The sequence below is a fragment of the Anolis carolinensis genome, chromosome 1 (assembly GCF_035594765.1).
Source record: "Anolis carolinensis isolate JA03-04 chromosome 1, rAnoCar3.1.pri, whole genome shotgun sequence".
In the NCBI taxonomy this organism is placed as follows: domain Eukaryota; kingdom Metazoa; phylum Chordata; class Lepidosauria; order Squamata; family Dactyloidae; genus Anolis; species Anolis carolinensis.
In genome coordinates, this window is record NC_085841.1 from 148001773 (window position 1) to 148020405 (window position 18633).

At 38.0% G+C, this 18633-nt stretch overlaps 1 protein-coding gene across 1 annotated transcript in view; it reads left to right on the forward strand.

Moving 5' to 3' along the window:
• The first annotated feature begins 670 nt into the window (after positions 1 to 670).
• The window catches only part of ddx1 (DEAD-box helicase 1), a 28479-nt gene continuing 10516 nt past the window's right edge, over positions 671 to 18633 (forward strand). Inside the window, exons 1-16 of the mRNA XM_003215417.4 lie at positions 671 to 824; positions 2803 to 2854; positions 3183 to 3246; positions 4596 to 4625; positions 6229 to 6325; positions 8653 to 8700; positions 12491 to 12574; positions 12857 to 12940; positions 14341 to 14417; positions 14960 to 15032; positions 15125 to 15201; positions 15824 to 15938; positions 16158 to 16296; positions 16474 to 16534; positions 16986 to 17084; positions 17217 to 17306. Of these exons, the coding sequence (XP_003215465.1) occupies positions 809 to 824; positions 2803 to 2854; positions 3183 to 3246; positions 4596 to 4625; positions 6229 to 6325; positions 8653 to 8700; positions 12491 to 12574; positions 12857 to 12940; positions 14341 to 14417; positions 14960 to 15032; positions 15125 to 15201; positions 15824 to 15938; positions 16158 to 16296; positions 16474 to 16534; positions 16986 to 17084; positions 17217 to 17306 (1206 nt within the window). The 5' untranslated portion in view covers positions 671 to 808. The remainder of the gene's footprint in view (positions 825 to 2802; positions 2855 to 3182; positions 3247 to 4595; positions 4626 to 6228; positions 6326 to 8652; positions 8701 to 12490; positions 12575 to 12856; positions 12941 to 14340; positions 14418 to 14959; positions 15033 to 15124; positions 15202 to 15823; positions 15939 to 16157; positions 16297 to 16473; positions 16535 to 16985; positions 17085 to 17216; positions 17307 to 18633) is intronic.

Genomic DNA, 18633 nt, shown 5'->3' on the forward strand with positions numbered 1-18633 from the left:
TCAATGTGTTGTCGACGGCTTTCATGGCCAGAATCACTGGGTTGCTGTGAGTTTTCTGGGCTACATGGCCATGTTCCAGAAGCATTCTCTCCTGACATTTCACCCACATCTATGTCTTGTCTGTTTGAGGCAGGTGTGAATGTTGCCATTTTCCACCTTGATTAGCACTGAATAGCCCTGCAGCTACAAAGCTTGGCTGCTTCCTGCCTGGACAGGAACAACACTCAAAAGTGGGAATTCCAGACAAGAAACAATCAGGGCCAGCTAATTCCCCCAGGCAGGGAGCAACCAAGCTTTGAATCTGATCAATTGAACCATTCACACTTGCCTCAAACAGACAAGAGTTCTTTCTCCCACTCTGGACATTCCACAGATATATAAACCCCATTTGCCTAGTTTCCGACAGAGCTCAGAACCTCTGAGGGTGCCTGCCATAGATGTGCGCGAAACGTCAGGAGAGAATGCTTCTGGAGCTGGCCAAACAGCCCGGAAAACTCACAGCAACCCAGACAAGACTCAGTTTAGTGGCTTTGAAAATATCGAAAGCAATAGAAGAAGAGCTGTGGCGTGGGACGCTTCTGTTTCCTTTGACTTCAATTCGGAAACCAGGCTGCAATTCACAGAGAAAGCCTGACACGCGATTTCGTCCTCCTATGTACTGCTTCACGGGTCGCCTAGGCGGAACCTTCCTCGCAGGGCGCGGCGCGGACCGGAGACATGAAGAGATGCACCCGCAATGCGCATGCGTTCTATCACTAGCGGCTGAAGGCAGGCCTGCCGAGTCGGCTTTCTCGGCCAAGGTGCAAGCATGGCGGCCTTCTCAGGTACGTGGCACCGGGCAGAAGGGTTGGAAAAGTGAAGGGCTGGTTCTGGCGAGGGAGGAAGGAGAGCGGAAGGAAAGGCAGGCCTTGTGGGTCGAAGGAGCCTTCATGCGGGAGGGCCCATCTTGCCTGAAGAAGGAGCTCAGGCCTCCCCCACTTGAACCACAGAACAATCTCAGGCCCTCTCCACACAACTGAATAAAATCTTGCATTTTCTGTTTTGAACTGGAATATATAGCAGTGTGGACTCAGATAACTCACTTCAAAGCAGATATTGTAGGATTTTCTGCCTTGATATTCTGGGTTATATGGCTTTGTGGAAGGGCCCTCAGATGCCAGTAAGGGGGCTCGCGCAGATGGATCCCCATCACTGTTGGCCGTCAGTCTCTTGCGACCAGTACATCTGACCAGGTTTTGTTGCCGTCTTGGGCATCTACTCTGTCAAATTAATGCAGTTTGACACCACTTTGACTTCCACAGCTCAAGGCTATGGAATCACAATACACAGGGACCCATTGCATCGTGGAAATGACAGTTAAATTGGTGTCCAACTGCATTAATTCATAGAATCATAGTCCATCCAGTCCAACCCCCTGCCAAGAAGCAGGAAATCGCATTCAAAGCACCCCCGACAGATGGCCATCCAGCCTCTGCTTAAAAGCCTCCAAAGAAGGAGCCTCCACCACTGTCCGGGGAGAGAGTTCCAGTGCCAAACAGCTCTCACAATTAGGAAGTTCTTCCTGATGTTCAAGTGAAATCTCCTTTCCTGTAGTTTGAAGCCGTTGTTCCGCGTCCTGGTCTCCAGGACAGCAGAAAACAGGCTTTCTCCCTCCTCCCTATGACTTCCCCTCACATATTTATACATGGCTATCATGTCTCCTCTCAGCCTTCTCTTCTGCAGGCTAAACATGCCCTGCTCTTTAAGCTGCTCCTCATAAGGCTTGTTCTCCAGACCCTTGATCATTTTAGTCGCCCTCCTCTGTCAACATCTCTCTTCAGTTGCAGTGCTCAGAATTGGAAACAGTATTCCAGGTGTGGTCTGACCAAGGCAGAATAGAGGGGTAGCATGGCTTCCCTGGATGTAGACACTATACTCCTCTATTTATGCAGGCCAAAATCCCATTGGCTTTTTTAGCTTCCGCATCACATTATTGGCTTGTGTTTAACTTGTTGCCCACAAGGACTCCATTCAGATGCACCCGCTGTTGCTGAATCACTTTGGGGAAAGAGTGCCATCACGAAGTAATATATTGCATGCACTTAATAGTGATCGTTTTAGTTTTAGTTTATTCAATGCTTAGACTAAGGGCTCTTCCACACAGCCTTATAACCCAGAAAATCAAGACAGAAAACCCCACAATGTCTGCTTTGAACTGGGTTATTTCTGTCCACACTGCCATATATCCCAGTTCAAAGCAGATAATGTGGGATTTTTTTTCCAGCTGTGTGGAAAGGGCCCCATATAACACTGTTCAAAGCAGATATTGTAGGAAAATTTGGAATTATTAATAGCCTGCCTATCCCGGTGAATATATTTAAAATATATTCGTTGAGTGATCTTAGTTTGGCCAGAGCTCTCTGCTTGAACACTAAAGAACCTCAACATGTGGATGTTATCTTCAGTTTCACATTGGTTGTATGATGTTTTAGTCTTAATAAAGGTGAGCAATGCCTTTCAAACAAAATGATTTGTTCAAATCAATCAAAATGATTTGTTCTTTCCCATCAGGATAGGTACAATTAGTCCTGTGTGTCCACAAATTATGTATTCACAGATTCTACCACCCACTACTTAACAATTTCCCCTTTCCTCCAAAAAGTCCCAAAAGCAAAGCTTGATTTTGCCATTTTATCTTTGGGGATTTGAGCATCCATGGGTTTTTGTATCTACAGTATTTATCCTCAGTGGATATCAAGGATTCACTCTACATTTGAAGCAATTTCTTATGCAGATTCTCAATACTTTGATTTTTATTCACAGAAATGGGTGTTATGCCCGAGATAGCTCAAGCTGTAGAAGAGATGGACTGGCTGTAAGTATGGTTATTCCCATTGATCTATAGAGAAACATGTATAAATCCTAATTGAGAATGACAGTGCAAACAATGATTCTGGATTTGTTGCCAACTTGCCACACTTCAGTGGGAACATTTTATAGTACGGATATTTCTGCTTTTGTAAATGAAAAATACCAATAAGTCATTCTGTAATATGCACATAATTTTTTGTTTCTACTTTTGTAGATAGACTTTCTTTACTACAGCTTCGTGCAATTTAAGAGCAACCAGGAAAATGTCCGAATGAACTACCATTTAAGGTGACCTGGTAAAATTTGAGATTCTCATTATGTTTTTCCTATAGTCTTCCCACAGATATCCAGGCAGAATCTATTCCTTTAATTTTAGGAGGCGGTGATGTTCTAATGGTATGTGTTGATTATTTATCTTACTATCTGTGTTTGTGATTTACAGTGTGCCTAATACTGCATAGGATCACACTGTTAAAAGATTATAAACCACTTTGCAGTTTTCTTCTGTCTTCTAACAAATATTTTGTTTGTCTTTAGTACAAATGTTGCGGTGTATCATTGTTATTACATGTTTGGGACCTTCAGTAATGCTGCTCAGAAATTTATGTAAAATACACTATGCATTACATTATTTAGAAATAACATAAGGAGAAAATTAGATTTTGTGTACTTAAGTTATTAGGAGAAAATGTATATTTTTAAATTACTATTCTAAATCTTCTGTATTGGGAAGATTATGCCTTAGCAGCATTTCTGTGAAATGCTTAAATTACTACTGCGTTCAAGCTATGTGTTTCTGTATTTTCTTACTCTTATTAATAGCTGTATTCACGTTTACAGTATGTATCTCAGTTATTGAAATACACATGCCCTTTTTTAAACATAAAATGTGGTACCAAAGGCAGGAATAACGTGGGAAAATGAGATAGGTGCTTACATCCCTAAAAAAAAGAGTAGTTCAACATGTATGAGCACTGCTTTTATTCAAAACTAACAATATGTGAAATAAAACATTATGTTGTTTGCATAAGTAAAAAAAAGTTGATGGTCACACTCACTGATCTATGCCTTTTTAACATGCTGGGTGGAGCTGGTGAGACTGACTTATTTGTTTCCCCTTATTCTTTCTGTTTTGCTCTGCAGTCCCCATGTTATGAACAAGATAGGTTCTGTAGGTCGGATGTTTGCAACCCGGGGACAGCCTGTATTCATTAAGGGTTTTCAAGAGCCAGCTGCTGCTTACCTTGCCTGTTGTGGGCATGTGCATAACTACAGGAGAATTGGTTAACATTGAATCCCATTATTTCTCAGTTCAGGCTTAATTGCAACCTGGCACTGAAAGTCTGCATTTCTCCAACACTCCTTCACCATCCTCCAAATACTGGTGCTGCCGGGGGGAAATCTAGCCATAAAACATTTGTAAAAAAAAAAAAAAAAGCTTATTTGACAGAGGCTTTGTTAATTGAAATATGCCTGCATATATAACAATTATAATAATAAGCTTTATTTATATCCCATGCCCTCTCCCTGAAGGGACCCATGTCAGCTTACAGCAAAACAAACAAATAACAACAAATAATATAACAATCACACATTAATTAATAAAACAATATAACAGAATATATGCCAGTGTTCTGCTATAGATTATATGTTAAGTACGTATTTTGATAATTAGAAAGCATTAAATCTTTAATCACTCAGAAATTAATAATCCTTTTAAAGTATAAAATCTCTTTTTTACACAGGCTGCAGAAACTGGGAGTGGAAAAACTGGTGTAAGTAAAATTTCCATTACGTATGAAATGTTTTTCAACTGGATTGCAAATGTTTTTTTGGATGTGTTTAAAGAAGTGGTTCTCAACCTTCCTAATGTCGTGACTCCTTAATACAGTTCCTCATGTTGTGGTGACCCCCAACCATAAAATTATTCTCATTGCTACTTCATAACTAATTTTGCTACTATTATGAATCGTAATGTAAATATCTGATCTGTAGGATGTATTTTCATTCACTGGACCAAATTTGGCACAAATACCTGATATTCCAAAATTTGAATACTGGTGGGGTTAGGGGTTGATTTTGTTATTTGGAAGTTATAGTTGCTGATATTTATAGTTCATCTACAGTCAAAGAGCACTCTGAACCCATCCCAAAATGGAGCTGCAGCAAACTTGGCACACTACCTACATGGCCAACTTTGAATACTAGTGAGGTTTTGGGGGGGCTGTTTTTGAATTGAATTGAGTTGTAGTTTACCAACACTAATAAACCTGCCACACATACCCAACATGCCAAACTTTGAATACTGGTGCGGTTTCGAGGGGACTGACCTCAGAGGTTGGGAGTTATAGCTCACCCACATTGACAGAACAGTGTGTGCCCAACTGATGGTTCTGGACCAAACTTGGCACAAATACCTAATATGACCAACTTTGAATACTGATGGGGCTTGGGGGGGGACTGATCCAACATGATGGTAATTGTAATTGTCCCTGCATCCAGAGAACTCTGTGACCCCCACTAATGATGAATCTGAACCAAACTTGGCACACAGACCCAACATGGCCAACTGTGAATACTGGTGGGATTTGAGGAGCATATACCCACGATTTTGGGAGTTGTAGTTCAGTCACATCCTTATGCATTTTCTAATGGGAGCATTAATAAAAAACAAAAGGAATGATTGACTTTTTTCTAATAAATTGTGTTACAAATTACCTAAGATGCTTCTGCTCCTCCTTCTGATGCTGCTGGGCCACTCTCAATTTCATGTCGCGCGGGCACTTTTCCTCCCGCCTTGAAGGAACTTGCTGGTGCGGGCCTCCCTCCAGTCTCACACACTCTTCCTTGTCCATGCATACACATCACACTGCCATGTGCCAAGCATGTCAGCTCCTCCCTCCCCGCTTGGAGACTCAAAAACATTCCTCCCCTTGGCTGAGAGGCCTGCTGGGAGGCTGGTCAATCACAGCAGGAGGAGGGCTTTTGGTGAGAGGATTCGCTGTCTGTTTCCAAAAAAGAAGAGGACAGGCGGAGAGATCTTCAGCCTTCTCTGCCAAAGGAGTTCCTAAGACCATCAGAAATATGTGTTTTCTAATGGTTTCTGGTAACCCCTCTGACACCCCCCCCCCCTCAACCCCCCCAGGGGTTCCGACCTTCAGGTTGAGAAACGCTGGTTTAAAGTATTCAATAGGGATACGAGTCTATCAAGAAAGCCTTTAACAATATATCAGGAAAGTTAATTTAGTTCATGCTGCTAGCATAAATCATTCAAAAACAAATAACAATAACCATAAGCATTTATTTTATCTAACTGAGCACTAGAAATACATTGTTGTTTTAATATGTCTTCTTTAAATTGATCATTCTGTATTTCAGGCATTTAGTATTCCAGTTATTCAGATTGTCTATGAAACTCTTAAAGACCAGCAAGAAGGCAAAAAGGGGAAAACTACAATAAAAACTGGTGGTGGAGGTAAGGCTTATCCTTTAAGATAGTTAAAATTGGCATTTCAGTTTAAGGTAAATTGAGATGTATACATATTGTTTATTTGTATGCAAGAAAACCACCTTACCCTCTAAGATACTTTGATATTGAATTCACCATATGTCCCCCCCAAAAGGACCAGAGTAAAAGAACATGCAGTGTAAATCCCCTAAATAAATGAACATCTAATAAGAGCATTTAATGCATCAAGATTGCATTGTTTTAAACTTTGTATATTGTATTTTATGACTGTTTTAACATTTTAGTTCATTGTATAATGGTGTAACGGCATCAATTGCCACTTGTAAGCTGCCCGGAGTCCCCTCAGATGAGAAGGGCGGGCTATAAATAATTTAAATAAATAAATAAATAAATAAATATCAAAGGTTCTGAAATTGAATAAGCAATCTACTGATATGTGTAAACCAGCTTTCAGATTAAGTTTCCCAGAGCACTGTATATGTATTGAATCTTTATTTCCTGCCCTGTATCAGTAGAATTCAAGGTGTTGTTCAGTAACATCAGTACAAATAATTTAAAGCAACAAAATTTAAAGCAAGAAATAAGTTAAAACATATTTAACTATACTGTGTAAAATATTAAAACAAGGCCTTACAGTTTAAAGTCATCTCATACGTTTACAAATTGGATTAAATAATTGGTTTCCCGTTGGCTTAAATATATGTCTGTGTATATGCATGCTTGTTGACTTATGACTGTGCCATTAATTTCATAGCCTTTTCTTAGGCAAGGAATATTCAGAGGTAGTTTTGAATGTTCCTGTAAAATACAGCCTACAACCCTGTAGAAACTATATTGAAACCAATGAAATTAACATACAAAGAAAGCTGTAATCCAAAAATAAAACAAACATTAATGCATGAGAAGAGGCTTTTCCTTTGATAACACTGACCAACACACAATTTGATTTCTCAATACTCTGTTTCTGAGTATATTTGACCTGGCAATTTCAAAAATGGCACTAGGTTTTCCCCTATTAGCTCTACCTTTTGAGATACAGGTGTCTCTACCAGTCGCCATCTGCTTGCCCATGAAAAATTATGATAACTATATCTAAGAAACTAAATCTGATGTGGTCTATCGAATGCAATGTTCTGAAACAGCACCCCAAATAACCCCAGGAACAGGCCTAAAAACCAAGATACTAAGAATATTTAGAGTTGGGCTATGTAATGCTTCTGCCAATAAGAAGAGGGAACAACTTTAATCAATTATCCTCCTGATTTTTTTTTATCCTCTGAGAATTTGGTCCAGAAAGTTTGAAAACCTAAAATAGATTCTATTCTTGGGGGACAAAATCTGGATCCAGCCATATGTCTGTACATGATGTAGATATGCTGCCACAGATGTCCCTCTACAATCCTTGGCCCTTGACCTAACTACAGTGAGGCCTAATGTTCAGGAGATTCTGGGGCAGAGAGCTCCACTGCTGAACAGCTCTCACAGTGAAGAAGTTCTTCCTAATGTTCAGGAGATTCCACCTGAACATTAGGAAGAACTTCTTCACTGTGAGAGCTGTTCAGCAGTGGAGTTCTCTGCCCCGGAGTCTGGTGGAGGCTCCTTCTTTGGAGGCTTTTAAGCAGAGGTTGTATGGCCATCTGTTGGGGGTGCTCTAAATGTGATTTTCCTACTTCTTGACAGGGGGTTGTATTGGATGGCCCATAAGGTCTCTTCCAACTCTATGATTCTATGAAGCCGTTTACTTGCCTTGTCCCTTCCTTATACATTTCTGCTGTTTTCTAAGTGAGGTGAAGAGGAGGTTGTTCACCGTGGAGACTCAAAATGCAGCTTTAAACTCTAAAACGCAAGGGCTTTGGGTCTTCAAACCCAAAAAAGCACCTTCCCCACATACGATTCCAAACATAAGTGGAGGAAAACGGCGGCCTTCCTAAGAGTTTGGCCTATGTGCAATAAAAATACCTCGATAGAACTATGGCACTCATGCAATGTCCTAAAATGAATATTAAATAATCTAATATTTGATGCATTCGTGCAATATTCATTGTCACTAATTATGTCTATAAATACATGAAATAAAAAATCTGTCATGAATGTCTTGTAGAGGCATTAAGTATGGTCCCAATCTATTGAAATTGACCATGACCATAATTGAACAAAAATATTATGTGCATCTAAGCCTTCAGAAATGGAGAAGCTATACATTTGTACATATGGAATTATATTAACATTTCTCCACAATTTAGCATGTAAATCTGAATTAGTATTTTCTCTGTATTAAACTGCGAATGTAGGACCTACTGTCTAGTACGGAAATTTTTCTTTTTTCTCATTAGTGCTCAACAAATGGCAAATGAATCCATATGACAGAGGAACTGCTTTTGGTAAGAACTATATCGGTCTCTTCTAGTGATCTGATAGCACCTTGGTGATCAGTTATTTAAAAATTAGAACCAAACCTCACACTTACATGGATCAAGACTGGATATAGCTTTCCTGGGCAAGGATATAAGATCAGTTGGGGATCTTATGTATGCTGTTCAGAAAATCATATAACCAATAGTTATATTTTCCTGTTGATGCCACTAGAAAACATCAAATTTCCAAATTTAATTTTAAAAATAATAGTTTATTCAAGCATGGCAGATGGAAACTAGAAAGCATTTTTAAGGAAAATTGTATTTTTTCCCTGGAGAACACTGCTTTTGCTTGGTTAATGTAGATCAGTGGTTCTCAACCTGTGGGCCCCCAGATGTTTTGGCCTTCAACTCCCAGAAATCCTAACCACTGATAAACTGGCTAGAATTTCTGGGAGTTGTAGACCAAAACATCTGGGGACCCACAGGTTGAGGACCATTGATGTAGATGAATAGATACATGAATCTGAAGCATCATAGCATAAGTAAAAAGTCAACTATCTGCAGCATGCATCGTCAGAGAGTTTATATGCTCCGAAGGGGAGCTCCCCGAGATACCCTGGAATTTCTTATCCCAGCATTTGCAAAACTGACCACATGAAAGGAGAGATAAGAAGGATTTGAAAAGAGTAAAATAAACTTTTTAAAGTGTTGCAAGCGGAGGAGGGAGTTGGAATCTACCAGCTGCAAGATAACGTGAGTACAAACAATGAAGAAGGAAAATAGATACAAGAAGTAGCAGTGGCCTGATTCCAGTGAAACTCTAGAAGTTAAAATGGATAAAATGTTTATATACATGACAGAAAAATTTTCTGAAGTGATTACAGAATTACAAACTATCAAAAAAAAAAACTTCAGAGGAGCTTAAGGGACAGGTGAAGAAATTAGAAGCAGAACAATGTAATCAGAAAAGCCAAATAGAAATGGTGAATGAGAGCATGAGGAAGCAAAACTCTAGACTTACTAATCTGGAAGATCGGCAAAGACGCAAGAATCTGCAGGTTCGGGGCTTCAATCAAAAGTTTGGAGCTGGCAAAAATTTAGCAGATGTTTTTCAAGCATGGCTCAAGCAAAATAACTATGAGATAAACATACAAGATATAGATAGAATTCATTGGAATGTGGGTCAGCAAGGAGCAGATAAACCAAAAGACATTGTTGTTTCCTTTGTAAGAGAGGAGAGGAGAGACTATATAAACACTTAAGATCAATTGAAAACCTTACTTATGAAGGAAACAGGATAATTGTTTTAAGAGACCTCTCGTCTGAGACATTGAGACGAAGGGGAGAATTACTACCCATATCCCAGAAGCTGATAATAAGTAATCAGAGATTTACTTGGGCATTTCCAACAGCTATCCTGGTATTACGGGGAGGCGATTTCCTAAGAGCAGAGACATGTGAGGAAGGCTTACAATTGCTCAAATCATTAGCAATCAGGACGAATGGCATGAATCAAAGATTGGCACCGACTGAACAGGATACCAGGAAGTTGAGAAAAACACAGAACTACCATGTTTCCCTGAAAATAAGACAGTGTCTTATATTAATTTTTGTTCCCAAAGATGCTCTAAGTCTTATTTTCAGGGGATGTCTTATTTTTCCATGAAGAAGAATTCACATTTATTGTTGAACAAAAAAAATGAACATTTATTATATACTGTACAGTAGTTGTCATCACAAACCAGCATAACCAGACAAACTGAATCCTATCAAGAATTTCTTGTTACTACCATTATTTCCATGTATAACACTCTATGGTATGTATATTTATCGATCCTGCATGCTCCGGTGTTCTGTTCGGCGGGCATGCTTCCAAACAAAAACTTTTCTAGGTCTTTCTTTTGGGGGAGGCCTTATATTTAGCAATTCAGCAAAACCTGTACTAAGTCTTATTTTCTGGGGATGTCTTATTTTAGGGGAAACAGGGTATGTGACAGATGATGAATCTACTGAGGGGGAAGATCAGGATAGAGACAGTGGAGAAGAAAAGCCAAAGGGCCCGTACAAGCAGGATACAAAATGGCCACAGAGAAAGAAAGAAAATCGTTATTAGACCTTGTTTATTGATTAATTGTTTAACTTTTGTTTAATCTTTGTTCAATCTTTGTCTAATCTAGGTAACTAGAATAGATGGGATAGAAGGAGTAAGGGAAATAATAAAATAGAAGGGTATCTCTAATAGGAATAGGGGAGAACCCTAATTGGGAACGCAGTCACCAGAATGATTGTCCCCAGAACAGGGCAAGCTAGGAGTTTGCCACTCCTCTTTTTAAGGGAAGGGGGGTCACGATGGGAACCTGCCTTCCAAATCAAAAAACTAATAGAATTACAAGGGACAAATAAAAATGGGTGAGATTTTAAAAAGGAAATTAATGGAGTTGACTATGAAGAATTATTCTATAGAAAATGGGATAAAAGGAATATTGATAAACTAACAGGACCAATAAAAGGAACAATGCAAATGTGGAAGAAGTGGCAAGGGAGAATAGGCAGTCTGAAATCTAAAATAGCAACAGTATGGTCAATTAATAAAGAAAAAGAATCAAACTTGAATGGAAATATCCAGATATTAAAGGAAAAAGGAATAGAGTAGAACAATTATACAATAGTGAGGGAAGGGTAAGGGAGAATGAAATTAAACAATGGTTTGGACAGAAAAATTGGCTACAGATAAGAACAATTTGTACCTATCTCAATACTAAAGAAAATATTAATATGGTAATAAGAGAAGACACCCCCTTTAAAAAGATAATAAGAGAAAAACTGGAAGGAAATAACGCACAGGCCAATAAAATATATACAGTGCTAATAGAGGCCAACAGGTGTACAATACGGGACTTGAAAAGTTTGTGTGAAACAGAATTACAAATTACAGAACAAGATATGAGACAAGTGGTAAGACAATAGGAATGACAAGCAATACAAAAGTAAGAGAAATGAGGAGGAAAATATTACATAAATGGTATCGTACACCTTGTCAATTAGCATATTATTATAAAAAGGGGAGCAGCCAGTGCTGGCATGGATGTTAACAGAAAGGGCGATTTATGCACATGATGTGGGAATGCAAACAGGTACAATACTTCTGGCAGACTATACAAAATGTGTCAAACCAAATATTAGGAACTGTTTGGGTTATAACAAAAGAAATGGCAGTCTTAGTACAAAGAGAGGAAATGGGAAATTACAGGGAAATAAAGGAAGCAATAATTGAGTGCACACAAGTGGTGATAGTATTGGGATGGAAAGATAAATCAAAGTGGACAGTAAACAAATGGTATCAGTATATGGTGGACCAAATGGAATTTGAAATTATGGATGTAAAATTAAATGATTCAGAGGTAATGAAAATAGAATGCAAGAAGTTGAAGAAAAATGGAACCGGGTCAAAAATTATATTATGAATAAGTCTAGAGATCAGGATACAAATAAGTCTAGAGAAATAGGATACAAATGTTATATAGTATGTAAACCTAGAAGGATTGTCTCAAACAGGATTAATATGTAAAAGAAAATAATCCTTGTGACGGTGGTGAGAATTGTAAATGTTGTGTATGTGTATGTCTTAAAAAAACTCCAAAAAAAGAAATGTAATAGCAAGAAAAAAAACTATCTGCAGCTCCTTTATACTTCCTAACAAAGAACACAGATAGTTATTTTATCAAACCTTGCTACCTTTCCTGAATATTACGATATGTTTTAGTAGAACTGATTTGACAAGTCTTCATGGATTTTTTTTCTTTCTCTTGTTCAGCTATTGGGTCAGATGGTCTGTGCTGCCAAAGCAGGGAGATAAAGGAATGGCATGGATGCAGATCAACTAGGGGTGTAACTAAAGGTATGAGCAAACCAAATGGGGATACTTACAAAGGTAGTGTTTAAAATGGCACTGATGTGGATAAACATTTTCCTTATTGTCTCCCTTCAGAATAATAACTATCGATTCTACCAAACAAACATGGCACATTATCACTTATACCTGTCCAGAGTCATTTTGAGCAAATTTCTGTGCATGCCTGTTGTATGGCTGATTGATATTAAACTTCATTATTGATTTTCCCTTATGACTACAGACTAAAGCTAAAATTAGTTGCATATCTATTTTTCTTAAATGTTTTAGGAAAATATTACTATGAAGTAGCCTGTCGTGATCAGGGGCTGTGCAGAGTTGGGTGGTCCTCTGGCCAAGCTTCCTTAGACTTGGGTGAGTATTTACTGGTACATAATAGAACTGAATCGAAATTCAGATGACCTACTAAATGGCATATAGTCTCAAAAAACAAAAACATGCAAAGTAAGCTAGGAGATTCTCTCTTAGTAATCAGGTAGCAGGGCATAAAGTGTTAAACTTCATGATCTTGTCATAGTCATAAAATTTGATAAAATGGGTAATTCTGCATCAGGTTGTCACATTTAGACTCTTATGAGGAGAAGACTGTGTTTCTAGGGATATAGAAGCATCCTCCTATAGTGACCACATAGACCTTTTATTTAAATCCAGTATGTATCAGCTTTGGTTCCATTCTAGTATTTACATCAATTTATTCATACTCTCAATCAATTGCAGGTTCATAATAAATGTGTGGACATTACAGGAAGATATAATTACCCTTCTTTAGCTTCCTGATATAACTGTAAATAAAGATGCATTGTAAGAGTTGTAATTGTAACCAATGTATTTGCATGTAATTGAAAACTGTAATGAATATGTATAGCCTATGGAACTCCATGAGATAGGGAGTTGAGTACTGAGTTAAAGGAATTTTTAAAAATGCCCAGTGTAGTAGATTCAACAATGAGATTAAAATTTCCGTAGGGGCATTGTCAAGGTAATGGTTAATACAGTGAAATGTTTAACTCATTGTTTCAATGTAAGTGTATGTTTGCTTTGGTAAGCAATCCAGTACAGAAGTAGTTAATCGCAGAGAGCAATGGTTTACTGCCTAGAGGGAAAAGGAATGCAACTTCTGCTTTTGCCTGCATAGAAGGAAGGAAGTCACAGAGAATGTAATTTGGGAGGTGCTATTCTTTACTGATAAGAGTTCTTGTCACCATTAATCTTGCTGTTAGAGCAACATGTGTCTGAGCAGCTCCCGGCTGCTATTCATGTACATAGTTGTAAATAAAGATTTATTACTGCCTGGATCGGCAGACAGCTATGCAGTCTTATTTGTTCGTGTTACTAGGCAGATGCTGAGTTGCCAAACGGAGGGGAAAATTGAGGCGGAAGGCTGTAAGTGTCTCAATTTATCCGCCTCACATCCATCGTCCACCTGACAATTTTCTCCACTCTTAATTATGTCCCTGCAAACGAACAGTGCATGGCATGATTTTTTTTTTGTCTTAATTCAATTCCGTTTCTGTACAAGGATGGGGATCTCCCTCAGCTCATAATGAAATCATAAAAAATCTCTGGTTCCTGTGGCATCAGCAGTATATACTCTTTTATTGTTTGAGAAACTACCTGAGCCCTCAGGAACGATTTTCTAGGCTGCTTATGGAGATGTCTATTAGAGGCAAAATCAGTAAAAATGACAGATGGAAGCCTGCTCTGGTCTTCAGTCCTGACCCAGCTTTCTTTACTGAAAATGCTTTGATTTTTAGGCACTGACAAATTTGGCTTTGGATATGGTGGAACTGGAAAGAAATCTCATAATAAACAGTTTGACAGTTATGGAGAGGTATGTGTTTTTCATTATTGTTTTCATTTTGTTTCATTCTCCTTCATTATAGAAAATTTTAGAATTAAATTATGGGGCACCAGCTTTGGAAAGGAAGGTATTCATGGTGCAGCCATACAATTTCCTGAAAGTAAAGAAAGAAAACATTCAATATTTTCGTCCAGCAAGGACTGATTACATCAACATTAGTGGTTTTGCTTACATTTGCACTTTACAACCACTCCATTGATAATGGTCCTCGTTCAGAGATTATATTTTTATGGCAGCTGCTGTCATTTATTTATTTATTTATTTATTTATTTATTTATTTATTATACCCCGCTTTATTTCCGCAAAGGGGACTCAAAGTGGCTGTCATGTTATTGGGAAAGTTATTCTGTGCCATTCCCTTTCCACAGGTATTTCTCAGGATATATTACGCAAAGTATAATATAAGTCATAATAGTGATGTCAGTCCAATTACGGACTTAAAAAATTAAATATTAAGTCCAATTGGATAACATTTTCAAATTATTTGCTTCCCTCCCCCCCCCCCCCCCCAGGAATTCACAATGCATGACACAATTGGATGCTATGTAGACGTTGATAAAGGACAAATCACCTTTTCCAAAAATGGTAAATAATCTAATTGTGTTATGTTACATTACATAATGAATTAAATTCAAATAGGAGACATTCAACATGGGTTTTTTTTTAAATTCTTTCAGGAAAGGATCTGGGGGTTGCATTTGAAATACCAGCACACCTAAAGAACCAAGCACTCTTTCCCGCCTGTGTTCTCAAGGTAATATTTCACTTTTCCTAAAACACCATCAAAAGACAGAAATACATCTGTTGCAAAGAAATTTTTGAGAATCAGTTTGAAGATTGAGATAGCATCCTGTAGGGAAATGTGGGGTGCATCAATCACCTGTTGGAATTTTTTTTCATCATGGGGGGTTTTCTTTGGACTTACCACATTGAGATTGTTAGTTATTTTTCACCAATATTGCCCTATCACAAATAGTTTCCAAACACCTTCCAATTTTGAAAGAGGTTAACAAATGGCAAAGCCTCCGTAGATCCCTGAAACTAGTTGTATTAATTTGTAGGATTGTGGGCCTTAGATAAAGGGTATTCTAGGGTCATAGTGTGTGTTTCAAGCACTTTAAAGTTCCAGAATAAAACATTATTGGTACAGTTAAGCAAATGACTTTACATGAGTAGAGAAACTGTTCACATTAACATTGCTCCAGATTGTCTATACGAAGTGAATCAAAGAGCAAGCAAATAGATAGGAAGGGAATGTTCTAAAATGTTTTAGTGGGCAACTTTTAGAACACTGCTGACACTCAAATAAAACATTGCATACTTTTTGAGATCTAGTCTGCTTTTCTATGTATTTCATCTTTTGCATCATTATGTAGAATGCTGAACTGAAATTCAACTTTGGTGAAGAGGACTTTAAGTTTCCACCCAAAGAGGGCTATGTTGCTCTTGATAAGGCACCTGAGGCTAACATTGTGAAATCCCAGCATGCAGGTATGTATTAGAAGTCTTAATGTTTCGGATTCCCTGTGAAAGATATTTTATATAATGTCAGGTTCACTTACTGGTTTAAATTGGTATGTATAGATGTGATTGCTATAACTCTGGACCTTACCCACTATACTAGGCTTTGCTGTTGGAAGAAAAATATGTTCAAATTATTTCATTTTATCAGCTCATAACTAAGGACGTTTTCAACATTTCCCATTTCAGGAAGTGCCCAGGTAGCACAGGCGAAGAATCTGCCAAATGCCCCCAAAGCCTTGATTGTTGAGCCATCCAGGGAACTGGCTGAGCAGACTCTGAACAATGTGAAACAATTCAAAAAATATGTTGATAACCCTAAATTAAGGTAAAATAAAAAAGGGGAGAAAAGAATTATGTGGTTGAAAGAGGGGCTCACATATTTCCTTACTGTGTCTAGTACATCAGGCACTGTATTCTATGAAAGCTGATGTTACTGTCTTGCTAAAAGTACGTAGTATGTTTTCTCATCACAAAATTAAATGGAATGTTATGCTTGTTTTAGGGAACTCCTTATTATTGGTGGTGTTGCTGCAAGAGAGCAGTTGTCCATCTTAGAGCAAGGGGTAAGTCTAAATAGTTCTTGGGTTGCATATTATTTACTTTTTTAAAAAAAATTCACACTTAACTTTTATGTATCACACTTTGTCATTGCATAGATGTCTCTGACATTTCCCCATTAAATTTGATGATAATAATAGGATCAGATCCAGTAAATGATTAAACTGTTGATATAACAAATTCTTGGTCTAGAAAGAGTAGTACTCTAAATATGTGTAAGAAGCAATATTTTACGCTGCATAATTATTGCCTGAAATAAATAACTGTGGTGAAATACCGTTTACAGTTAATATTTATAGAACTTTAAAGATAATTAATATTTTACTCATAGTAAATGTGTATGCCTTGCAACAGTTATAAACACAATGTAAACATGTTTCCAAGGTTCTTATTTAACGAGTCAATATGCATTTTATTTTGTCACACAGTGTAATAATACCATATTACATTTTACAGGTAGACATAGTTGTAGGAACTCCTGGAAGATTGGATGATCTTGTGTCCACAGGAAAGCTGAATTTGTCTCAAGTTAGGTTTCTGGTTCTTGATGAGGCCGTAAGTGAAGTTTAGTTTTTGAAAGCCATGTTAAGGGGGAACAGGGAGGAGATGCTTACATTTTATCTACAGAGAATGCATGGATAAAGCATGTAATGATGACAATATGCAATGTTTGTTCTTTCTTCATAGGATGGTCTTCTGAGCCAAGGTTATTCAGATTTCATAAACAGAATTTATTCCCAGATTCCTCAGATAACTTCAGATGGAAAGAGGCTGCAGGTATGATCACAAGTGTTGTGCTTATGCTTTCTGACCCCTTTTCATGGAAAACCTAAAAGTATACAACTACGTGGCTTGTGAACTATGGATGTGCAGAATTTATTTTTTAAATGTTCAGATGAGATATAGTGTAGTGTAATGATTCTCAGCCTGGGGTCACAGGGGGCTTGCGAAGGATTAAATTGTTGAATTATTAACGATTATTAGTGCTAATGCTATTATTTTAAATTCATATGGAATCATTATAATCAAAATATTATAATAAGCTAATAAGTGTGTGTGAACCGTCCTTAAAATATGGAGGGAAAATATGTCTGGAGGATTTGGAGGATAAGGAAGGATAACAGAACTGAGGAATTTAAATGTGTAAATATGGTAACTTATATAAGAAGGTACAGTAACTGCCACCAACGTGAGGTAATGTCTTTTAACGTAAATGATAAATGGTAAATGGTAAATGGTTATGGCTTTCCCCCAGGCGCAGAAGGAGGCAAGGAGACTGATCTTTATGAACAACGAAGTTCAAGTTTATTTGTACATAAGCTTGTGGTTGCAATATATAGATGTTTCAGGATCTTGAGTTACAGTGCAGTCTTATTTGTATGAATACTTCTTAAACAACTTCTCTTCAAAGAACAGTGATCTAACTATCACTTTAACAATCAAGCCATGGATTGATTTTCCTCTTTTTCTTTTTTTTTTAAACCGACTCCCTCTAGACTAAACTCCCGGTCAGCTTACATCCTCAGCCTTTCCCTGAATGACCATAAGCTGCCGTCTGCTTGTGTGAACAAGCCTCAATTTCCCAGCTTTTCTAAGCTGTCAAAGAGCAACCTCTCTTCAGCTGATTCAAACAGCCCCCTCACTTCCTCAAAAGTCGACCAGCAACTCCCTTTTTTTTAAAAGGGTTTAAACTTTAACTGCCAACTAAGCCACGCCCCCTTCTCCTCCAAAGAGAGGCTATGTTGCTATGGCAACCTGTTGTATACTGTTTCCAGCTGGCTTCTATGCGAGACCTGCCTTCATTAATATATAACTCCTTCTTTTTTATTTTAACAAACAAATAAAATCAAATTAATAATTTCTGTTAACTCATAACATCCTTATAGTGTGTGTGTGTGTGTGTGTGTGTGTGTGTTAAGCACACACACACCCTGGTACTGTCTGTCGACACCAAACTTTTAGAAGACACCCCCAGTGCAGTTCTTCCTTATGATGGTAGAGGCAGTGAAAGTGATGCTAGCATGAATCATCTGGACTGCCTGGGAAATACTTTGTGTCTAAACATGGTGGTTCTTTCCCCCCAGACCTCAACCTTGGACACTGC